General features: G+C 35.8%; 1 protein-coding gene across 4 annotated transcripts in view; it reads right to left on the reverse strand.

Moving 5' to 3' along the window:
- LOC145688259 (cilia- and flagella-associated protein 100-like) overlaps window positions 1-26,608 on the reverse strand; it is a 288,731-nt gene that overhangs the window by 19,824 nt on the left and 242,299 nt on the right. For all 4 annotated transcript variants that reach the window (XM_081762229.1, XM_081762227.1, XM_081762228.1 and 1 more), the window contains 2 exons: window positions 22,018-22,231; window positions 20,129-20,248 (listed from right to left, as the gene is read on the reverse strand). In XM_081762229.1, the coding sequence (XP_081618355.1) occupies window positions 20,129-20,248; window positions 22,018-22,231 (334 nt within the window). The remainder of the gene's footprint in view (window positions 1-20,128; window positions 20,249-22,017; window positions 22,232-26,608) is intronic.

Below are 26,608 nucleotides of genomic sequence, written 5' to 3' on the forward strand. Positions count from 1 at the left end.
GGTATTTGTTTAAACTTAAAACTGTTGACCGTTATCACCTGTGCGCCACGGGTAACACTCTGCCAGTAATTCTTTGTTTTCGCCTTTGTATTAGTCCCAGAAATGTCTTTGTTCATACATTTCTTTGTGTATGGTTTTGCATATACGTAGCGTGGACATTACATTTTGACTTCTATGGCACATGAATCTAATTACATACACAACTATAGAACGAACACAACAAACTTGGAATATATTATTTGTGTATGGGAAATCTAACACGCAGCGCTGCACGGCAGAGCCGTATGTATGGAATTCCATACACATGGCAGTCAACGTGTTAAGAAATGTATAATAATAAGAATAAATAAATAAATAATAATAATAATAATAATAATAATAATAAACAGAAAACGAAACGCTCATTTACATAATTTATACACATAAGTTAACATTTATTAACGCATGTAAGTGTAATGGACTTACTCACTCTCTCTCACTCTCTCTCTCTCTGAGAAGGCAACAGCCCTTATTGTGCCAAGGCGTAGAAGAGAACTTGTGGCACTCACGACTTTGAGGTGGTGTGTGGTCAGCACATCGGATCCTAGCTTTCTAGACCGGATGCAGTTATTCCCGGTAGAAAATACAAGAAAATAGACTTTTCTATTACTATTAAAGTGAATAATTATACTCATCCCCTCAATGTGATACTTGTGTCTGCTTAACTGTACGTATACAAACAGCTGATCCGTGGAAGAATCGTTGATAATAATAATAAATAAAAGAAATTCGACGAATGTGCTTGTAAATGATAGGTAAGAGTTCGTGTCCCACCGTTCATCGTTTTGCTGAGCACACCAGTGTGCCGCGTTATACCGATTGTAGAACACTGGAATATAGGATATTGCTTTCTAATTTTCAACCCAACTATTGAACTATTTCAGCTGCTTCAATTCAAATGAATCTATAATAATGAGAGAGTGAATTTAGTCATCTACCCTTCGATTTAGAAATAAGGTTCGCGAGAATTTTATAAAAAATAATAATATTCAAAGTTTTATAGAGTAGTTTGTTTTATTCGAAATTACATACTTCCTGCAATTGTTTGGGGTTGATGAGAAATGAATGAAATGGTGGAATGAAGAAAGAGGGAGAAAACTGGAGAATCCCAACGAAACCCATGCACACGGTGTTTGTCCACCACAAAGTTTACCTCGAAAGGCTAGGATCGAGATACACCAGAACCAAGGACCCAATGCTTTACCACTGAGCCACCGCGACCTCTCTGAAATTACTTATAGGACAAAGGGAGTACTTTATGAAAACTTGATAAAGAACACATTTGCTAAAAAGTACCGGGTTTCGTGAAATATTGCTTATACAGTTTCAAGATTTCCAATGATATTTGGCTTGTAGGCTAGTTGTAATTACGCAAGGACAAGTGGGCAGATTCACTCCTGTTTTAAGTTCCTATTTTAGGAAAACCTAAGTCAATAATAATAATAATAATAATAATAATAATAATAATAATAATAATAATAATAATAATAATAATAATAATAATAATGATAATAATAATTGTTATTATTATTATTATTATTATTATTATTATTATTATTATTATTATCTTAAATAAAAACTCTCTGGGCTTAGTGCATTGGCACAATTCAAAGAATTAAAAACAATTTGTTTCCTTCTCATGTAAGTGTAGAAGAAGTTAGTCCCTGTTGCTTTCAATATATGATGAAAGTGTCAAACTGTCAAATGATAAGCTACATACAATGCCCTAAGCAACGCCATATAGTATAGTCTTCATTTCTAGGTTGTCTAAAGCAGGGCGCAAAATTTCATAGTCAGACGCACTTGCCAATCCAAAAATGATGGTCACCAGTATCTCTCACGTACAAATTATGAGGCCCCCACGGCATTTGGTTTGACAGGGAAAGAGATTGCATCGGAGGATAACATTTCAAAACAAGACAATTAGTTTCAGGATAATCAATTTTGAATTGGACAATTCATATACATGTTAAAAAAATATCTTACATTAAGACTTCATGTTTGTGTAACACTCTCTCTGCACTAAAGTACAAGTTGTCAATTGCAGTTTTCGGATCAAAGTTTTTAATTGAAGGGCTATTGATGGAAATTGTCAGCAAATTCGATTGAGGGTGAGAAAGGAGGGGCGAATTAGAACGTTGTGAAGACGTCACTTTCCGTATTTTTTCTCACTCAGTGACAATTATTTTCATGCGAAACAAAAACTGCGCAGCCCTGTGAGTTTAGGCAGAAACCGTTTCTACTGAACATCGGTCGCCAGTTCTAACCCTAACAGCACACTTACATAGCAGGCATATGCCTATCATGTTCCCTCAGGTACATGGGTATGTGTCCAGAATGTGCCTTATATACTTCTGAGAAAGAAATCACATGGATGGCAAGTGATAGTCACAGTCTATGTCCGCCCCTAGGCACATGCCTCACATGTACCTGGGGAAAGTGCATAGTACGTTCTAGGTATGTTCCCCATGCCGGAAGCGTCAATGAACAAAATTACTTCCCCAAAATATGTTGAATCGCCTATATGCGTAATGTGTTCACATTAAGGTAAGTCTAAAGAACACTTTAAACAAGTAAAAAATGTAGGGGTACCCTAGGGTGGGCGCGAACCACTAACCTTTGGATTACTAGCCGCGTGCTCTTCCGACTTGGCCCCAGAGGCGATGAAGAGAAAGTCGCTTGTGGAGGGATAAATTATTGAGGTCTTTTGCATTCGGCTAATCAAAGTGCTCCTTTAACCGCATATATTCGACTATAACCGTTTGGGGTCAGATAAAATCTGCTCGCCATGTAATTTTATAACAAATTGACGATTGTCTATTTACTTTGTTTCATGGTTCTTCCTTATTCACTTTCGAATGATCGGCGACAGTTGCCATCTAATAAAGTTGATGCGTTTATTGCTTTTAGTACACAATCGCTTAGAAGAAGAAGCAACAAATGCATCAAATGTGGGAGATGAATTTAGAACACCTAAATGGCGAATGCCTAGCACATCTTGTGTTGTTAGGGTATCTGAAACAATATGTACCTAAAGGACGTACTTAGAACAGATATATGTACCAAGTGACGACATAAAAACAAATGACTGTTAGAGTGCAAAACTGAGCCAGGTATATAAATGATATTTTTGGTACATAGTTGCAAATATCAATTAGGTATAACAAGTACCTAAAACTGTAGGTAGCTGAAGTACATACTTACAAGGGACATCACCAAATTGTCCGGCTCCGATTTCAATGAAATTTTTATAGCTCATGGAGTACATATATGTATTATTTGTGATGACAGAAATTTTTGCCATGGTGCGTGTTTTCTATTTTTTTAATTTTTAAAAGTTATGATGTGATTATTAGAGATTACTGCAGAAGTCCCTTACTAACCTTTGTAAACGTAGCGTTAATGAAAGAACAACCATGTAGATACATATAAAGCCTAAGGGGAACTTATATGGTAGGTATTACCTTGATGGCAGCCATCTTGAAATCCGCCATTTTGAATTAAGGTCAAGTTTTTTAAATGAAAATAGGGTAATGTGATACATAATTTCGAGCTAGAATTTAATCAGGAAGACAATGGCGAAGCTAGTTTTGAGATGCACCCATTTGGGAAAAAAGTTACAGACGTTTGATTGTTCACTTACTACGTGCGAAAGTCTCTTACCTCCGCTTCTAACCCGCGTATTAATGATAATAAGTGGATAAAAGCTTCTGTAGTACATATTATGCCTCGCGGGAGGTGATAAGGTAAATGTAACCTTGACGGCTGCCATCTTGAAATCCGCCATTTTGAATTAAAGTAAAGTTTGAAAACTGAAAACCATAGCATGTGACACCTCATTTTAATAGCAAATTTTCCCAAAAAGCCAATGGTATGCTTATTTCGGTTCTATAGTTAACCAGTATGAATTTAGGAATGCTTCTAATGTGCACCAAACGTCCATTATTCGATCCTTCAAATTGGCAACACTCCTGATTTTCAGCGCATGTTTTAAGATTCCAACTGGCACTATGCAATTGTTGCCATGGCTCATGTTTTCTAAATTTATTACATTGCCAGTTCGTGAATAGCATGTGGATAAGCATCCAGCAATCTTTCTGAATTTTGAAGACTTGCAATGTAATTATTTATTTTAAACGAGAATACGTGAAGAACCTATGGACCTATGTAACGTAAAGAAATGCAAATGAAATTATAACAAATTGGTGATATACGAACACAAAATTGTGAGGAATTGTAGCATACAAGTTGCGCAAACGACAAACAATAAAATATTTTTAATAAATACAACTTTAAAGGAACAGTAGCAATGATAGAAAATATCATAGAGGCATAATATGATTGTTCCCAAAACATTGTTTGTACCATGGCCATAATATGAAAACGGGTAACTTGTTTACAAAGAAGTGTAACTTAATTGAGTTCCCGTTCAATACTGATTATAAATCTTACAAACAAGAATCATCGACAACAATCACTAGAAAACGAATGACTTTTTTTTGTCTGAGTAGCTAAAAAAATTTCCATAGAAAATAAATATTCAATAAAGAAATAAATATAAAACAAAACAAAAGACCCTTGATTTACACAACAATCATATTTCGTTGTCCTTTTTGAAGTGAATTTTCATTTGATATTTCGTCTCACCTACTATACAAGCTACGTCTTCGGCATTACCTGAATGCAAAGTTGGAGTTCTTTCGTTGTGCGATGATTCATGTCAGTAAACGAGTTTTTGAAGGGCAGGCATTGGAAATAAATAATTACATGGCAAGTCTTCAAATTCAGAAAGATTGCTGGATATTTATTCCAACACTATTCATGAACTGACAAATTACAACTCTTAAAAAAAGTAATAAATTTAGAAAATATGAGCCATGACAACAATTGCAAAGTGCCAGTTGGAATCTTAAAACATGCGGTGAAAATTGGGAGTGTTGCCAATTTGAAGGATCGAATAATGGACGGTACTGGTTGCCAATTTGAAGACTTGAATAATGGATCGAAATTCATACTGGTTAACTATAGAACAGAAATAAGCATACCATTGGCTTTCCGGGAAAATTTGCTATTAAAATGAGGTGTCACATGCTATGGTTTTCAGTTTTCAAACTTTACTTTAATTCAAAATGGCGGATTTCAAGATGGCAGCCGACAAGGTTATCCTTACCCCATCACTTCCCTCGAGACATAATATGATTACAGAAGCTTTTATCCATTTATTATCATTAATACGCGGGTTAGAAGCGGAGGTAAGAGACTTTCGCACGTAGTAAGTGAACAATCAAATACCTGTAACTTTTCCCCAAATGGGTGCATCTCAAAACTAGCTTCACCATTTTTTTCCTGATTAAATTCTAGCTCGAAATTATGTATCATATTACCCTATTCTCATTTAAAAAACTTGACCTTAATTCAAAATGGCGGATTTCAAGATGGCTGCCGTCAAGGTAATACTTACCATATAAGTTCCCCTTAGGCTTTATATGTATCTACATGGTTGTTCTTTCATTAACGTTCCGTTTACAAAGGTTAGTAATGGACTTCTGCAGTAATCTCTAATAACCACATCACAACTCTTAAAAATTATAAAAAAAAATAGAAAACACGCACCATGGCAAAAATTTCTGTCATCACAAATAATACTTATATGTACTCTATGAGCTATAAAAATTTCATTGAAATCGGAGCCGGACAATTGGGTGATGTCCCTTGTTAGTACATAAATATCATATGTCCCAAGTGTCGGGTATCTAAAAAGTAGCTGGGACACCTAAATAGCATATGACTAGTACCTCTTGTGCTGTGAGGGAAACTTATAGTAGCCAGTGGCAATCTGGCGACCGGAAATTTTGCGCCCTTGTCTAAAGAACACTTTTGTTTCAGCACAGAAAAGAAGAAAATAGAAAATGCTCAGTTTTAATCTATGTAGAGAATTTCTTTTTGTGTGTGTATGTGTTGGACTCTCACACAGCCACTCACACAGGGAAAAAAGAAAGAGAAAGGACAGCAATAGTCTGTCTTTGTGATACTACAATTCACGTAACATGTTAACTACCAAACAGTCTTATCCTAGTTGAAAAACTAAAGGTCAAATCATTGTCAAGGTTTTATAGCGTTATATTGGTAGCCAATCAAAATACTAGTTTTTAAGCTTTTCGACTATGTATTATAAAGTAAACCATTCGAAAAGTCATTATATCGGTGCAATGGCTGAGAAACAGAGTTCAAAAAGCAAAGTTCTTGTTTTGGTTCAAGAAGGTTATACTGCAAAGCAAGCCGCTGAAATATGCGGGATTTCTCCACGAAGTGCTCAACTTCGGGTATAACGGTATCGAGAGACAGGAGAAACTGAGCGCCGTCCTGGAAGTAGGAGAAAGCATATTACCTCTCCTGAAGAAGATCAGACGCTTGTGAGGACTGCAGTAGAAAGACCATTCCTCACTTCCAGCCAATTGAGGCAAGCAGAAAATTTCCCTGCTTCTCGCGATACCGCCAGGAGGCGGTTGAGGGCTGCTAATTTCTTTGCGAGGAGGGCGGCAGTAAAAGAGTTCCTGTCGGAAGGACACATTCAACGGCGTCTTGCATTTGCTCAAGAAAATATTAATCGTGACTGGAAGTATGTAATCTTCAGTGACGAGTGCACATTTTCTTTTTCAAATGATGGCCCCATTGTTGTGTACCGCCCAAATGGAACGAGGTATGACTCACGGTACGTTTATCAAAGAAGATTCTCTGGTAGGGTATCTGTGTCCGCTTGGAGATTATTCTCCTCTCATGGACTTGGGTTACTTCATCGTGTAGAGAGGAGATTAACAGGTGCGCAATATTTACACATCCTTCAGGAAGTAATGCTGCCAGCTGTTTGCTTCCTCTATCCAGATGGAGTAATTCATTTCCAACATGATAGATCTCCGATCCACATGTCTCGATTGGTTCAAGGATGGCTTTCTCGTGAAGCACACCTTGACGTCTTAGAGTGGCCTCCCAGAGGGGCTGATATGAACCCAATTGAGAACATGTGGTCTAAGGTCAAGAGAATAATGAGAGATACGTGGGCCTCATCGCCTCCAACCACACAAGACAGTTTGTGTGAATTAGTAGAGAAGGCTTGGGAAGAGTTAACAGAAAGCCATAGTTACATCAGAAGGCATATAGAAAGCATTCCACAAGGGCTTCAAGCCGTAATTGATGCAGAAGGACGTTGGACTTCCTACTGAACTCTTTGGAACAATTAATCAGCCCTCTTAAGGGCGACATTTTAAATTCCAAAATGGTAAATTAAAGCACAAATTAACAATCCGTTATTCTACATAATGTTAAGTAAAAAAAGTTTTAAAAATTTGTATGAGTGTGTTCGAACCATTGACCTTTAGTTTGAAAACCTCACATCTTTCCACTGCTCCACACCTCGTTCTCTACAAGAATTACTTGAAGGAGCGGATTAAGAAGCACAAACTTAAGTTGAATAATTCCTGTGTTATTCTTTTTTCATTTTAGAAAAGTTAGCTCAGTTAGGGACAGATATGAGGAAATAATGCACAGAATTGTCGAATATTAAATATAGTTTTGCTTAATGGAATAAGACACTGTACATAGTTGATGGTTTGAAATATACTAGAATGACAGAGACATTACCTGATGAAAACCACGAAAGATATATTTTAATGGCGTTAGTTGAAAACTGTTGTAGAAGTGAAAAATTTAAGGACATCTCTAAAACTGAAATCACAGATCCAAATTGACTGACTGTTAAGTAAAACTACTAAATCTGACTAAAGCAAAAAAGGTATTAATAACCTATGTTATAGTTTCAGACTATCATTCTGATTTCAAAACGACGATAGAAGTAAATTATGAATAAAGGTGAATTTACAGTTCTGGAATACCAACAAATGATTTTGCTAGATGTCAATTTTGGGAAAACTTTTTTTTATAAGGCATTAGATTTATTTATTAGTTTGTTTGTTTATTAGCTTTCGCCTCACACGTGAGGTAGATTGTACTCGACCAATAGTGTTTTGGGAAAATGGAGAACATTTTCCGACTTGGACTTCTGAATAATCCGTTTAGGATAAGTCGAATCAAGGTTGCCCCACGGGAAGGTAGGAAAAGAGCTCCAAGCACTACGCTCGACAGTCTCCGTCTTATTCAAGACTTAGACTTTTCAGGAAAAGTAATAAGTTTATTACTTGTACTTTATTCTTTGAGCCAAACTATTTTGCAATAAGGGTCAATCCATACGAAGTGGTCCAGAGTTGGTTGCTCGACCATCTCCGAAAATTATAAAAAATTGAGTGTGATGACCCTTGTGTATGAGAAGGTCAATAACATAATTCACGTTGTCGTATGTACAAGTGTTCCTAAATGGCGGCTATCTTTGTTGTCGGTGGAGTACCAATTTTTGCATTTGCAAGCGTTTACGAAAATTACAGTTGCTCAGGACGTACGAATCAGACGAACACCAAACAAAACGAATGTTTATAGGAGAGACTGAGGTACACGGAGAATATAAACTCTTGCGTCTAAATAAATATGCAGGGTTGCAAACCAATACATGAAATCACCAGAAAAACTACAGAAAATTACACTTTTAAAGGGGCTGTATTTTGGATTGTCATAAAGTGGGGGTTTCATAAGTTTTGTGCTGAATACTATTGCATGTAAAAAGTCTGTAGAAATATCCTCTGCTATGATACTACTGGCACCCGTAGATTTATGGGGGGTTGAAAATTGAAGTTTGCGATTTTGATGCCATTTTTGGGGCGTAATATCTCAGGACAAAATGCTTAAAATTGCTGCTTATGCCACACAAAGTAATTCTGTATGTGAATAAACTATTGGAAAAAATAATGACTCATATTACACGGAGAAAAAAGTGAGGAAATGGTAAAAACGCGAAAAAAAACATGCGTGACGCTGGTTGTAGTCCGGAAAAAAATAAATGTTTGGATTATGTTTCATGCTAGATCTCAAAAACTATGCATGGTTCAGCAATTAGGCCCGCTTTTGTTTGTGTTCAGTTGTGTAAAAGCTTGCGAGTGGCGTTTGTTTTATCTTTCTAGCTCCATGATCATTGCCACGTCTATATGTTAAGGGGGTAGCTCCTCCTTGCTCCCACGACACACACCGTCGAACTGGACCGCAGTATTAAGGCATTTAATGTATCAGCAAAGCATCATTGAAATCCAATCACAGTTACGGAAGTTAATATGTTCACGAAGTTGCGTTATAGAATAGACTAGTCTTTGGCTAGCTGGGGACTTCGCTCCTATACCCCCACGTTTGCTCGGCCTACGGTCTTGAACCTCTAAAACCTACAATTTTACCAAACTTCAAGTTTTGTTTTCGTATTTCAAGTATCTAGAAGATAAGATTTTGTGTCACAAGAAAACACCCACGTAAATAACATGGGAATTACTTCATCCCCCAAATATTTATATTAAAAACTTTAAACAAGTCACTTTTGGTATTTTTCCTTTTGGTTAGTCCCGGAAGTCTACAATCATGCCAAGTTTCACCATTCTAATCCTGCCGGAAGTGCCTAAACATTTTGGGGTGTAATGCCCCATATAAATAACATTGCGAAGACTTTTCGGTTCCCCATAAAACTTCTTTACGGTTGACTTTTTTTATTTTTGCTGATTTACTTAAGTAATGCTAATGGAAACGTACAATCATGTTGAATTTCAAATTTTTACTCCAATTCCAAGTACCCAAAATATGAGAATATAAGTCCAAAAAAGGGCTCATTTAAATAACATAGAGAATTTCTTCATACCCCCTTTAGACCCTTAAAAATTAAAAATATTAACTTTTGGCAATTTTCCTGTAGTTTACTACTTGAAAGCTACAATCATGCTAAATTTCAACTTTCCACGTCAACCGGAAGTACCCCTTTATTCTATGCCAGTTCACGTAGTTTTATATATTGTTAGGATAGATATAACACAACCTTTTGAACATATTAACTTCCGTAACTAGGATTGGATTTCAATGTCGCTTTGCTGATACATTAAGTACCTTTATACCGCGGTTCAGTTCGACGATGGGTGTCGTGGGAGCAATGGGGAGCTAACCTACTTACCATACAGACGTGGCAATGATCATGGCGCTAGAACGATGGAACAAATGCCACTTGCAAGCTTTCGCACAACTGAACACAAACAAAAGCGGGCCTAATTGCTGCACCATGCATAGTTTTTGAGATCTAGCGTAAAACATAATTCAAACATTTAAAGTTTTCCGAGCTACGACCATCGTCACGCAAGTGCTTTCTTATAATTTTTTACCATGTCCTCACTTTTATCCATGTAATATCAGTCATGATTTTTTCCAATAGTTTATTCACATACAGAATTACTTTGTGGCATAAGCAGCAATTTTTTAGCACTTTGCCCTCCTAATACATTACGCCCCCAAAATGGCACAAACTTCAACTTTCGGACCCCCATAAATCTATGGTGCCAGTAGTATCATAGCGGATGGTATTTATGCAGACTCTTTACATGCTATAGTATTCAGCACAAAACTTATGAAACCCCCACTTTATACCATTCCAAAGTACATCCCCTTTAAAAGTGTAATTTTCTGTAGTTTTTCTGGTGATTTCATGTATTGGTTTGCAACCCTGCATATTTATTTAGACGCAAGAGTTTATATTTTCCGTGTACCTCAGTCTCTCCTATAAACATTCGGTTTGTTTGGTGTTCGTCTGATTCGTATGTCCTGAGCAACTGCAATTTTCGTAAACACTTGCAAATGCAAAAAAGGCACTCCACCGACAACAAAGATGACCGCCATTTAGGAACACTTGCACATACGAAAACGTGAATGACGTTATTGACCTTCTCATACCCACGATTCATCACACTCAATTTTTTATAATTTTCGGAGATGGTCGAGCAACCATTTTCACCATTTTTGGACCACTTCAGATGGATTGACCCATAAACCATCGTTTTGTAAGATATTTTTACGATTGTATACTATTAATTTCGAAAATTGTACTCATAATATCTCAGCATGGATTTGAAAAAAAAAAAAACAAAGTTCAAACAAAGAAAGATCCCCGTTCCACATGTCTTTTCATGTTTGATATGGAAGTTTCATCTTCATTATTGACCCTTAATTTATTTTAGTCCTAGGCAACGCGAATCGGCGGGATGGCTCTAAGTGAAAACATTCATTTAGATCGTTAAGTAATCAGGAAATGCCTGCTGCTATTTCACGAAAATAACAGATCTTTAAGGAAAACAATTCTGCTTACCAGGTGGAGGGAGTAAATCATCTACTTACGCTTGCTTAACTAAGAAGGTCTAGTGAAATGACTAAAAATGTGATAACGTAATACTTGAACAGTTCTGTCTAATGGAGGAAAGTAAATTAGTATTTAACACTTCTTTTCATTTTAAGCATTTCAAAGATTCTTGTAATTTAGTAGCGTCCCGGATATGCATTTCTGAAATATGACAATTCCATCTATACCTTAACGTGGGAATCGGATTTCGGATCATGCACTTAAGCCGCTTTGCCACAAGAGGCACAAAGAAATTTTTCTTTCGATTTCCGTAGGAATATTGCGAATGGTATGACTTTTAAAACTATGTTTTAAAAAGAATACACATCGACACACAAGATGATAATCTGAAACCTAGGAAATATATTGAATTGTTTCTAATTTGTTCTCACGCTACCAAATTAGTACTTATGCTTTTTATTCCAGCCTTTTAATATAAGCATTTCACAATATTGTCTGTTCTAGGACGATATAATTCTAGTTTATTTATATGCTGGCTTTGGAAATACAGTAGAGTTTTGCTTATCCGACATAAACAGGCAGGCAGAACGCCGGATAATATGGATGTGTTAAGAAAAGTCATAGTTTTAATCATAGTTTTAATTTTTAATAGACCTATTAAAAATTAAAACTATGATATAATTTTACATATTACGCATCTAATAATCATGTTTTATAACAAATAACTGCACTGCACTGAATTTGGGACGTATCCAGCGTGAGGTCCTGGGGGCTATCCCCCTACGAAACTCAAGTACTTTTTAATAAACTTGCTTTTGCCCTTTTGAGGTTTTTTTAAATCAGTTTACTTGGAGTCAGTGTCCAAACTTTGAGCAATGTGCTGTTGTCTTCTTATAATTCTAAGAACATACCATAATGCCATTATACCAGATGGAATTAAAGAACAGTTTTAAATAGGATTAACATTTCGTTTCCGTTCTGTCTTTAACTTTAATATATTAGAACGATACACTCATTGCTTTCTGACTATTTTTGTTATGAGATATACGTAGCACACAGTTTTCTGTCGAAAATATGTTTGATATTGTTTGAGCTATAATGCAGTTTGTTCAAAGTAAACCAGTTTATAAATGAAAAGTACGAAAATTTTAAGAGAAATACAGAACTGTTGCATTATTATTATTATTATTATTATTATTATTATTATTATTATTATTATTATTATTATTATTATTATTAGTAGTAGTAGTAGTAGTAGTAGTATTGATATTTTTAAAACATTAGAATTACGTGCTTACGAGGATTCGTGTTGGGACTCCTCCAGAAAAAAAAAAAACGTGGATACGTGTCTGCACTGAATGATCGACATATGAGTCACGGCGTAGATGGGCGCGTTAATAGCTATAAAACAATAATTATTACCAATAATACTCTAATCCTGGATAAATACCACATTACAGGAAAATATCAATAAGTTATTTCCTTATTATATTGTTTCGGTTCTTATTAACAAGAAAAGTATAATGTTTTGCGAAAAAGGATGGGATGGAATGGGATTCGATCTAGTGTCAAAATAGTGGAAGAACTACTAATCCACCACGCTACCCTCCTAACCACGGAAACTACTATTTCCTTGTTCCCTTTTCCTTAACAAATAAATGCTAATAGCCATAGCGCATGCCGCTTCCAACCTCAAGACAAGAGCTTTCCTGTTTGTTTCTATATTTCCGTACGACATCTTGGTTACAGAAGCTAATTTATATTTGGAAGACAATCTACATACTAGGTTTAAACCAATAAATGCAATATTTTATTCCACTATCCAATTCCCTTGATCTAACTCCCCGATTCCTCTTCTAAAATTTCCTCCGCAATCGTGCTCTGCTACTGCAAAAATCCTTCGAAATCATGATTGCTAGTATACACAAAACCGACCATAATTTTGTTTTTTGTTTATATTTTTATTATTTTATTATATGCTTTGGAAATATCTCCTTAGACGGAATGCTTTCTATCATCTCCACATACTATTAACTGAATTTTACCCATAAACGTAAGGAAAATGGAATAAATGCAAAAATTCGTGAGTTACATTACGCGCATTTTTTTTGAGCATAGGAGTACACCCATCGACAAAACAAAATAGAAAATTTTATTGAAGTGTGCGCTGGCAAAGTTTCTACCGTTCGACATGATTGGCATTTGTGTAACTGTCCGTATCTTCCACGATAACTTTCGTAAAACTCATCCGATTTAGATGAACTTGGTATGTGCTTTCCTTCCACTAATAGAAATAACTATTATTTGGGGCTACAATCAGTGCCGGACTGGCCATGTTGGCCACTGAGCGATCGCCAAGGCCCGAGTTCCGAGGGGCGCTGCAGAGATCGCGAGGCGCAAGAAATGTAGGCCTTGGTCGAATTTTCGCGATCGCAAATGCTTTCTTAAGTCTTCCAATCAAAAAGATTGGGGAAGCCTAAGTTTACCTATGGGAAAGAAGTCTTCTCAGTCAGGCCCGGCTCTTTCTCATACCAGTACGGTTCCATGAGCCAGTAAAACTTCTTACTTAGCAAAGGTCCCTTCGAGTCGGTAAGGTAAAGTTTATATATATATATATATATATATATATATATATATATATATATATATATATATATATATATATATATACACCAGATTATCATAAAATTAGTATCGCTGTTTAGAGAACTCTGGAGACGTAACCACTCGACAGAATACAACCAAACCTGGTAGTAGTATATTTTATATTTGGAAACATGCAGAAGCAATTGGTGTAGAAGAGAAAATTAGTTCCAATTTTCGCCACCAAAGGTAATTGTGGCGCTATACAACGCCAATTAAGAGCAGCGTAGAAGAAAACCGGCACTATAAGTGAAAAAGTTTGTAAACAGAACGCTGCAGCCTAGTTGTTGCGCACCTAATCCTACATTTCCTCACTCCCTTCTCCGCGACGATGATGTTTTGCAGTGTTGCAATCTGGAGGGAGCGGAATGGTCTGAGGATTTTCTACGACATTTGAGTGTAAATGCTGTATATTGACTGCACTAAATTTTTAATGCATTTTAATATTTTCTCTTTGAATATTAAATGAATTAAATATGATTAGGGGTATTCCTTACCAACGTAATATATGAATTAAAAGGTGGAAAAGTTTGCAATGAATCTTAATGAAAAATAAATAAATAAATGATAACAGAAATCACCTTCTAAATGTTTTCCATTTCTCCTTCAGTTTCACTCTCCCACTCATCTGAGTCTGTATCGGCCGATGAATCTGAGTCTGTATCGGTTTCACCAAATCTAATTATCAGTTCATCTACACGCTCACCCATAAGCCCGTCTCTTTCAAAGTAAGAATCTTCAATTTTTTTTACGTGTTCACAACATTTTACCCATTTCTGTGGTGAATATTCATTAAATAACTTTCTTTTCATCCAGTGAATCGGAAATGCATTGCCTTGCTTTGCTCTTGATCCCCCCCCACAAGTTCAATAGGATTTAAGTCTGCGTGGTAAGGTGGAAGTCTTATTATAGTGTGCCTAGTGTTTATAAATTTCTTGTCAATCGCGTATTGTTTCACATAAGGTGCATTTTGAATTCTTAAGAAAAATTGTCTTTTGTTCATTCTCCACAATGTATTTACTCTATTCTCCGCTTCAATTTCGGTTTCGTTTATAGGTTTGTCTGTCGCTGATAGCCACTGTATCATGTCGCTTTTAAGTGAAGACATATATAGTCTTTTATTGATTTGAACATTGTGATAACTGGCATTATCAACGACAACAACGCTGTTTTCGGGAAGATTAGGAAGTAGTTTTTCACCGATCCATTTTGAAAAATTTCTACTGTTCATGTCATCATGATAATCTCCACTTTTTTGCTTAGATTTGAAGAATAATAGAGCATTATCAACAAACCCAAATTCCCCTCCTGCATGGACAATAATAAGACGTGGCCCTTTTCCAACAGTTTCTGTTGCACCTATTTCACTCTTACTTTGCCAACACGCCGGTACTGAATGTGATGCGTGAATGTAGGTTTCATCTCAGGCCGGGCCCGTGAATTAATAATGTGAGGCCCGACTCGAGTTAGAAATATGTGAGACCCGACTCGAGTTAGCATTTAGGCCCGACCCAAGGGCGCCGATTTCTCTGTAAAGTTGGGGGGGGGGGGCATTCAGATGCAGAAGGTATATACATGAGGATTTTAAGACAAATTGCATTCAAATTATGCCAAATAATGTATATTCATAAATACAATAGGGGGCCCACATGACCTTTGGGACCTCGAACGTATAACTAGGGTGATAATTAAATCAAATATTTTAATTGCAACTATGCCAAATATTTTAATCCGCACTTCTGGAAGAGGAACTAGCTGAAATAAAAGAAATCGTTGAACAAAGTTTTCTCTACTAGTTATCAGTTGTTATAGTTTTTTTTTAACACAAGTTGTATCTTCGGCCTTGGAAGTTGAATAATTATTCATTCTTACTCAGAAGGATGGGGGGCGCAAAATGTTAAACATTATAACACTTGAGACATAGTTTGTACTAACAATAGACTGAAAGCAGCTTATTTGTTGTCTTATATTGACAAAAATACTTTTGTCAACTCGTCTCATTGAAGTAAGACAGAAATATTTCCCTTTCAGAAAGATGCGCCCCCCGTTCTGTATTTGCCCCTGGTTCAGTATCGTAATTTTCTAGTAGGCTCGGCTGTCAGTTCAGTCTTTAATGTGGAATCCAGAAAATTAAGTCATTCGCCTTTTGGTTTCTCTTCGTTATAAAGCTTAATAACGAACATACGCAGAATATACTACCGTAGAATACGAAGAGCTACCACCGCAACGCATTTTCAAAAGCGGGATTAAATGAAATGGACTACTGATATGAGAATTACGAGTCGATACTGTAGGTATAAGGCTACACGGTAATATTTGTCATTTATTTTAGCAGGTGATATTTGTTGAAGCATAAGTTTGCTGAGTTAGTATCACTGGTACTTTCAAGGCCAGATCAGTGGATGGAAGAGTAGTGGGGAGGGTGGTGGAATACGAAGTGCTCCGTAGCGATCTGCGCATCTTGGTTTGAAACTTGTCGAGTTATAGTGATGCTCCAGGTGCTTCCTCACGCCTGCATGTGTTACGGATTTGAGCGACACTATGTGCCAGAAGTGAGCTGATGGTAATCCGATGTTGGCTTTTTTCCCCCACACTCTTTGCCTTGTGATCAAGCGGTTCCGGGTTCGATTTCCGGTGAAAACACGTAAGTCGGATACCTTCTTATCCTGTAGGTCACGTCCTTAGAACGTCATCATCATCTCACACGGTGCCAGTCATCGTGGATTTTCTTGCCCAGGGAACTTCACGTCAAAGACCTGCCTTTGAGCAGAACCCCACATCACCATCATCGCCTATAAGACATCGCTACACCACGGGGTTACTAATAGCAGTACAAATCAATGCCACGCGTGGCACGGGAAGCATAATTATGGCCTTTCTTTCATTGAATATCAATAATATCATTTGTCTTCCATACAATACTTACCATATATAACACTGAACAGAAACAATAGCTTCTGGAGGCGATATTTGACAGTAACCTTCTCCTGTGACTTTGGAGGGAGCCTGCAGTTTATGATCACAGGAAAGTCTAACATTTAACTTCGTTTTCGTAAGATATCCAAGAATTATAAAAGGATGCTTCAGCTCAAAAGCCCGCTCCCCCTGTAAATCCGCCACTGACCTCGGGGTATTAATAGCGTTGGTAGTCAATGCCACGAGACCCACAGGAGGGGCAATTACAGTCTTTCTTATCATTTAGCATCACTAGTGTCGTTTTTCTTACACACTGTACTTATTTGGTGTTGTACAGCGCCACAATTACCTCTGGTGGCGAAAATCGGAACTATTTTTTTCTACACCAATCGCTTCTGCAGGTTTCCAAATATACTCCTACCAGGTTTGGTTGCATTCTGTGAAGTGGTTACGTCTCCAGAGTTCTCTGAACAGCGATACTTATTTTATGATAACCTGGTATTATATATGGGTGAGGGCATTTAAGTACTTGCGACAAGGGCCCTCAACTTGGCCAGTCCGACACTGTCTATAATCAATCAAGTATAAGGGAATAAATCCACCCCATTTTGACAGATTATACATATATAGATAAACTATTTTCAAATAATAAGCCACGTAAAAATTAAGCCAAGTAAAATTATAATATAACAAAACCTAGTATATATTTTACTTATGGGATTATAAATTTCCTCATAGCTTGGAGTTAAAACCTGCCATGAATAAAAGGATGAGTTCCTTCCAACTCATTTTTTTTAAATCCAAGAGTTTTTTATATTTCATCAAAAAATGGATTTTGATGTAATACGTCGTACATTTCCTTTGAGGCCTCCCAATCGTCCTCTATGAAATGCGTTAAAACCAGTAGAGAGTAAAGTAACGAATTTATCCTCCTATCCCCTCCACACCCTTTCTGTAGTCCAAAGTACATGTAATTAACGTCAGTCAGAACAAGCGTTAAATTTAGTCCTTATCATCTTGGTTGGATTCTATCTTCTCTATTTAAAAATACTCACATGTTCCACGATACTTTCCGTTGCAACTGTTTCACTTTGATATAATATTTCTTACACTTTATTTAAGGGTTTACAACCATTCATTTTGCATAAGACAAATCAGTAAAGAATCAAGTAGTGGTATTACCCCCTCACCACGTTTTTTCTTAAGTTCCACGATAACTAACATAAAACTCATTAGGATTTGATACAAATGTCATATTTTTTAAAAAATATACTCCAAGACATTTTCATAAAATATGGCTTATAGTTCTTGAGGATTAACAATCATTTTCACTACTTGGATTGAGAAGCACAGATTGAATCCTCCCCTTCATGGTTTAAAAAGACGTGTTCCATGGCTACTTAGTAAATATTATTCCATTGAAACAGAATATATGCTTATTGCGTCAGAAAGGCATATAGCATCTATCAGCTTTTATAATTATTATAGATATAGAAATCAATCGAAGAAAATACAACTAAATAATGAAATCTCAACGATATAGAATATGCTAGCTTTAGGGAGAATTACTTGCAGAGATTTTTTCCCTCAACCTCGGAAAAAATCAAGAACATCTGTGTGTAGAGGAAGTTTGCAACCCGATTAAGTACATTCATCAATATAATGAGATATAGAATGCCTTTACGTGTAATAGCATATACCGAAAATTGTAGAAAATATTCTTGGGTTGTGTTATTTAGGCCTTGCCGCGCACAGACCTTTGTTTCTGCGGAAATTTCTCACTCTTGAATGCTAAATTCAATGAGACAATAGGACATACCTTCACAAGTTTTAAAAGAATGTTCTGCCTCTGACTATGAAAGCGTTTGTTTCAACGTTCAGCTGTAGCGAGCCTAGAATTATCTGCAGGAACAGTGGGCTCGTTCAAAATATCGTTATTGTTTGTTAAGAGCAAGCGTAGAATTTTGATAAAAGCAATCATATGTGACTTACGAGGGTCACCCAGAAAATAAAGACCGTTTAGTTATACAAACGAAATACACAATATTTACTTTAAAAATGTTACATACCTGAAGCTTCCTCTACTTCTGCACGTAATCACCACCTTCCTTTAAACATTTGTCGTCTCTGTTCGTGAGTTTCAGAATTCTCATGTTATAATCTGCTGCCAGTTCATTAAGCCATGTGGTCACTACATTCTCCAACTCTTAAACACTTCCAAAATGTTTACCGGCCAGAAACTGTTTCAACTTAGGGAAAAGGCGGAAATTGCTGGAAGCAAGGCCCGGATTGTAGGATGGATAATAAAAAAATCCGATCCAAATCGATCCAGCAATTCTTGAGTTGCAGCAGCAGTGTAACAGTGGGAATTGTCGTCAGGAAGCACAATTCTTCCAGAAAGTGTTCCTTCCCTTTTGTTTTAGATGGCTTGCCGTAGATTTCTTAGAGTTTCACAATAACGATTTTCACTGCTTGTAGTGTATTTTGACATGATTGAAAGCAGTGACCACCTGACTTAATGAACTGACGGCAGAAGAGTATAACATGGGAATTCTGAAGCTCATGAAACGATGCGAGAAATGTTTAAATGAAGGTGGTGATTATGTAGAGAAGTGTGATTGTGATTATGTGCTTTAGATTATGTAACATTTTTTCTATAAATATTGTGCTTTTCATTTTGTATAACGAAATATCTTTGTTTTCTGGGCGGACCTGGTATTTTATTCTTGGAAAATACCAGAATATATTTTATTTTAATATTTAACTTGTTTCCATCCAAGAAATCCTTTTAAATTCTTTAATTTGTTTATAAAATATGCAACTCTTTCAATTTGCCAACTATTGTGAGGATGATCTGCACTTGGAAAAGTCATGTTTGTTTATATACCTTTATATTCTCTGCAACAGGTGAAGAAACCTTGAAATTCCAATGTCTGATACTCAAAATGCAAATGCATGAAAACACAAAAGCATCACTGATATATCACAACTGATCGCAGGCGATCGCTGTAATGGTCGATTCTGCTTCTCCAGTATAGCATTTAGTTGAGGCACCAAGGTGAGGGAGAAGAGAATTTGTCCATCTTGATGAAGGATACATTTGAGAGTCGATTACTCGGTTCTACCCTACCTTTCCGTACGTATCTTTTTCAAAACACACTCTTCAGTGTTGTTTGGATAGATTTGTAAATACAAGCAAGAATAACAAAAATTATGATATCAATGTATTAAAAAATGTATCAAAGTTAAAGTAACTGCAGGACTACTTACACGTCTCTTCGGAGGTTCAATGGCCTTCTCTCTGTGTTTCTGAATCCTTTCTCTACGTTTAATTTCTTTAGCTTCTGCTATGCGTTGCTTCAGTTGATAGCGTTTTTCTGACTGTACGTCCTGTAATACAATAATAAAGCAATTGCCGGGAGATACAAATAGCAAGTTAAAGTGAATCTTTTCCTGAAATTTGATGGGATACCTCTTTATCAGAAGTAGTTAAACATTATTTTCCCTCAAGAGTATATATATAATAACAGTGACTCTTGAAACGTCATATTGAATGAATAATGTATGAATTATTTTTCTTTTTTTAGTTTAACATCTCACGTTAATGCTCTGATGCCAAGGAAGACGCTGATGATAACGAAAAAGTGGAATGAAGAAAGGGGGAGAACACAAGTATGAAGGTTGTTCCAGGCCAATATAAAAACGGGATTTGTTTGTCAGAATTCCTTCATTAAAATTCTCAAGCTTACACGGGATAAATAAGTAAGTTTCATTTCATATTACGAACCTACAGTAGACTTGAAACTATGGGAATCTAATAGTTAAACTATAAGTGATAGATCTACTACTTTTGGTTTATAGTCGCGAAGGTGATGGAATATATGATCATATATATAACGTTTCTTGCTGTTTAATACGTTTTGTGTATCTATTGTCAAAGAAAAGAAGAGATGAAATCATTTTATAAGGTTTCCCACGTTTAATATAAATTAAAAATTTAATAAATTTACATTTTAATCCTTTCACATCAGAATTTATTTTAATCATTAAAATAAATATTTCCGTATTTTGGAGAATAAAAAAGAACATCCTCAGATGGCAAGTTATCCTATTAATAATACAACCTAATAATACAGCATGAGGTACTAAATGTTCTTAACCGAAGCATACCATGGTAAAAATAACAATTTAAATTACATGCCCTATGGAGTGGCCATTGGATTTGAAAGACTTTTCAAAATATGTTCCACTACTGTTACGTATTGTTTCATGACAAACCACAACTGAATATGTTTAGTGCAATATTGGCTAATTGAAAGTATAATTTGAAATTTTAAATACTGAACAAGAAAAGTTTACAAAATTGTAATGGATTTATAATTATTTTCATATTAAAAAAACAATTACTTTCAGTTTGATATACTTTCTTTCCATAGAAAAAAAAAACAAACGTTTTAAATGCTCTTGTTGATTTTATGTTAATATTTGTCTATTTTGGAAATATTAAAATTTGATCATTTTTCTGAGTACGTAAATACCCTTAGTTAATTCACTAATTTATTATACATATTTAATCTGAAATATTCTGATTTTTAGAACATACTAATACGTTGTGTTACAAAATAGTTAGAAAGTAATAGTATGTTTTCAAAATTAAGTTGCCAACTGCCATTGTCCAGTGGTCAGAAATTGGACACAGACTAGTAACAGATTCGAGTTCCACTTGGGAATTCGGGTATTTGTGAATATTTTCCTATATATTTCACTACGTCTCCTTTAGCGCATAGAGCAGAATCACAGAGAGTAAAATGTAAACTAATAGCAAAACGCAATAAAACATTTTATGACGTTTTCCAAATATTTATTATTTTTAAAATATTACAATTATGTTAGTTACTCTTAAGAAGATAAGTTTCTTTATGTATAAACAGAACATACTCCTTTTTAATAACAATCCATTCAATTCTTTTGAAGTGCATGACAAACATATCATATTTAATCTAATTTAATATATAAAATTGTATGTTTCTGAAGATTATTTTAGACTACTTCTGTAATGTAATATTGTTAAAATGATGTTTTGTCACTAAAGGACCATCTTAATATTCAAAAATTTGAATCATGATTGAATTTCGAAAATAAAGATAGTAGACACTAACCTTTTTAGCTTCCGTAACAACATCATCGGGATAGAACTCCAGAGTTCGGGCAGCGTCTTGGAATACCATTTCAATATTTGCTATCATTTTAGTCATCGTGTAACCAAACATGTTTTCATCTATTAGACGCTCGTATACACTCTGTATTTTTCTAAGTAGTTTCGTGTATTCCTTCTCTTCTGGAAATTCGTCTTCTGCTTTGTTGGTATAGAATCTAGGGAAAATGCAGTGATACAAATTTAAAATATTTTGCTTTATTGAAGGAAATAACTTTTCAATTAAAGCCTTTTTTTTTAAGAATATCTCTTTTCATTCTTCTATCATTGACAGGTCTCGAGGGAAGTCAGATTGGTAAAAGTTCAACTTTTATCGCTTCAAACGAAGGGAACGAAGATTACTTAATGTTCTAATTATTGAATATAAGAATTAAAATATTAGGTAAGTTTTCTTTCGTTAGATTGAAGCGACAAAATTTAATTTTTACCGATGTGATTTCCCTAAAGAACTGCCACTGTATTCTACATATGTTTTAAATTATCTTCATACTATCTTAATATGTTGCAAGAAATGCAATCAGATAGCTGAAAATTGGATGCACACTAAGCTAGTCTGAATAAAAATCTGAATTACCAAATCTGTATTACGAGGCAAATAAAGGCATCATTTCACTGTGCGAGAAAATCTCATATAGAGGGTTGACGGATCAAAGGGTAGAAGGTGACCAAGTATATATTCACATTATAAAAATGGAATATATCCTACAATTGAGCTCTCCGTGTGGGAGAGATGGAAGTAAGTGTTATAGGCATAGGATAATTAATTTGTTGTGCATACTAAAGCACAAACGGTTTGTTTTTATAATTTATAAGCCGAGAGGTTCCACCGGCGATTATCACAGGTAATTTAATAACTTACATTTTGAAAAGAAAAAAACAACGAGAAAAGTTCCTAGTTAATTTGTTGAAACCTTACACGATGTTCCATATCGTGTTATGAAATTAAATCGTCCCCACTGAAACCCAATCAATCAATCAATCAATAAAATTAAACATACTCAAATATCAATTTTTTAAACCCATATATATCCATTGGATCTAAAAGCGAGGGAGATTGAGCCTCTATACGTTAAATTTATTGTTTTATGAGAGCACTTCCAAAAACTTCCAGTCTGAAACTGAAATATTACGCCACTAGTGACAAGCCGTTGATGTCATATAGCGGAATCTATGGAAGAAATAATATATCAATTTCAACTATCTACCCACATCAGTTCGTTGGTGACAGTCAATTGACTCAGTCGCTCCGGCAAAACTGAGCCGCGGTGTTCGCATAGTGAATGACAATTATCCACGGCGCACTGCTTAATTCACAGGCAAATCTTAACTGCAAACATTTACCAGAGAACCTCAAGCACGCATTGTCATTGGCTATTAAACTTATTAATTTTGTAAAGTCAAGTGCTATGAATACTCGTCTCTTTGAAGCTTTGTATGACGACCTCATTGCTAAGCATAAATTTACCTTTCCATACCAAAGTTCGCTGATTGTCGAAAGGTAATATGTTAAGTAGGCTATACGAGATGAAGTTAGATATTGAAATATTTGTCCTAAGTGTGGGAAAGATGAATGTTATACTTCTTTTACTGATGACATATTTGTATTTTCTCTTTCAATTTCGCTGACGTTTTTGAAATATTAAATAATCTCAATCTCAAACTCGAATATAGAAACAAACATACTTATTTTTGTCGAGCTTATCACCGAATGTCAAAAAACTTTTAAAGAAAAAAAACTAAGTTAACCACCATACTGAGTTTTTCATCTGCCCTTACTTGACAAGTTTTTGAATTCCATCTTATACACTAAAAGAACATTTTGTACTTATTGAGCTGAGCGAAGCGAAGCTCTTATACTCGGGTTAGCCGTTTGGTTGTCCGCGAACTCCTCCTAGACCGTTTGGCCGATCTCAACCAAACCTAGCACGCTGATAGAGTATGTCGTGCTGAGTGACAACATAGGTCGAAATCAAAAATCCGATGTACCATCGAGGAATAATCACCGAAAAACGCTTCCTCCTAGACCGTTTGGCCGATCTCAGCCAAACTAAGCACGCTGATAGAGTATGTCGTGCTGAGTGACAACATAGGTCGAAATAAAAAATCCGATGTACTATCGAGGAATAATCACCGAAAAACGCTTGCATAGACTTAACATGGGGAAAAAGTTTTCACGCGATTTTTTTGTCAACAATTAAAAATGGCATTTATTATTGCATAATGGCCAGGAATGATTACGTAGTTTAAGCTCGCTCAGCTCATTTCATTGCAATCGGGTACATCCATTGCATTCCTAGTTTTAAATAATCCTGCAATATAATTTAATTTGCACAATTATTTAGTTTTAATAAAATATAAATCTTGAATAGGATTAGGAAAGAGAAAATGTCAAACATGTAGTATTTTGAAGTTTGCTAATGTTAAAGTGTAAATTTTATTTCTGTCATAGCTTGACTCCCATGCTCGGTCATCCGCCCTTCAGGGGGCGCGACCCCAGAATAGAAACCACTGGTCTGATGCATGATCACAGTAATGCAGAGTAAAATGCACTATTTATTGTATAATTTGCATTGTGCCATATGCTCTACTCTGTTGAATTTATTAGCATTTTTCTCCACTCTACGCGAGAGACTGAAACATACCTATTCGTATTTCGTTTTAACACTTCCATCCTGAAGCTTTCTGACATATGCTGCATAAGAACAAGCGGTGGTTCAATAACTACCGTTAGGAAATCATTAATTCAGTGTCCGAATTCCAGAATTTCGAAATTTCAGAATTTGGGAATTTTGCAATTATAGAAAGTAAAAATCCCATAATGAAAGATGTGGAACATGACAAGATTGCAGGAAAGAAACTGTATAAATCTATACTGTTACTAATTGAGTAATGGAAGTAAATTCAAATATTCTTATAGTCGTTTGTTGTTTAAGTGTGTCCAAATATTTGTTACATTGAGATTCCGGGGTTTCGGGATATCCCAATTTTAATACATTTTCAATGGACATGAGTATCATTGTCATCGAACACCCGAAATTAAGAGTCAAAGTTCTTCAGAATGGGTTTGTAAATGGCGTTCATGCTAACTTACTGGTAGAGCTCCAGATTCCCGATCGTTAGGTTTTGAATTCAAATCCTTTATTGCACAAAAATATGACACAAGGAGTGGTTGTTACTAGAAATATTTTTCGGAAAAAGTAGGTAGTCCTAAAGAAGAACTGTTTTCGAAGTTAGGGTGGGGACACTAATGTTGTGCCTAAAAACCTTCTGCATTTATTACATGTTCCATTCTTCTGGGCATGGAATCTATTAGATGGCCTACAAACATATATTCTTCTCCTATCTCCAGCCATGCCTCGCAAACAAGGCCCCGCAGGTCATCCTGAGTTCTTGGTGGTACTGCCTCAGTTAAATTGTCCCTTAGAAAAGCTTCAGCTCTGCCCACATATTTTCCAAGGGATTGAGATCTGCTTGACGAGGCGGCCAATCAATTAAATTAATCTCAGGCTGCCCTACAAACCATTCTTGAATCAAACGGAAAGTATGTATTGGGAACTGGTATTGCTTCAGCTGAACGACATCATGAGGCTGAAGTACTCGTGCTGATGGCACCATTATGTTACTCATAATGTGTGTAAGTACTGAACACTGTTCAGGTACCCTTCAATTCTGTGAAGCTGTTCTGCACCGAGACTGGAAATCCAACTCGAACATGAAATACGAGATGGATGACCACTGTAATTGCAAGCAGGTCCATATCGGGTACTTTTCGGACGATACGCAAAATAGCGCCCCTCATTCGGTTTTTCCTTCACGTCAACAACATGGTCACGTAAGCCAGCTTCGGAGTTTCTGCACACTACCAGGAAAGTGAAAAACCTCCCTTAAGTCCTATGCATTATGTAGACATTGAATCTGACTACATAATGCATAGGACCGAGTAATAAAACCACTCATTTCATTGATAACTAGTACTTGTGGTGCTTCTTGAGTATAGTAGTTAATGGAAACTATGCGACCACTCACAACACGACACAAAATCCTAAATATCGCGGAATGTAATTTGAGATATCGAGTTGGCTCACACGAATTAGTGTTGCCTCTTTTGCTGTTGTGTGCTTTCTCAATACAAGCTAATTTCGACCTATTCGACTTAACCATAAATCTCTTCATGGGCCTGTGCAGCATTTGCGTTTTTATCGAAATAAAATTATAAAATAAGTGCAGTTTTTCCGAAAGTTTACTATCTTCACAGCGCAATACCTTAAGTCTGATTATAAGAATTCAAAAATTTCTTCCACATCTAATAGTTTGAACTGCCAGCCGTTAAATGGTGTTAACCTGACTCGCTGCGACTCATATATGTTAAGATTTCGGACACTTATGCCATCTCGTTCGTAAGGGTTTAATACTTTTAAGACGATCTAATATGATTCTACATCCATACTAAATTTTGCGTTATTGAGAATCTAAAAGCATTTAAAGCTGAATATTGGGTTTTCTGATGGAACATTTACCACTAAACTCTAACTATA

This window comes from Thermobia domestica, chromosome 6 (genome assembly GCF_964235325.1).
Source record: "Thermobia domestica chromosome 6, izTheDome1.hap1.1, whole genome shotgun sequence".
Lineage (NCBI taxonomy): Eukaryota > Metazoa > Arthropoda > Insecta > Zygentoma > Lepismatidae > Thermobia > Thermobia domestica.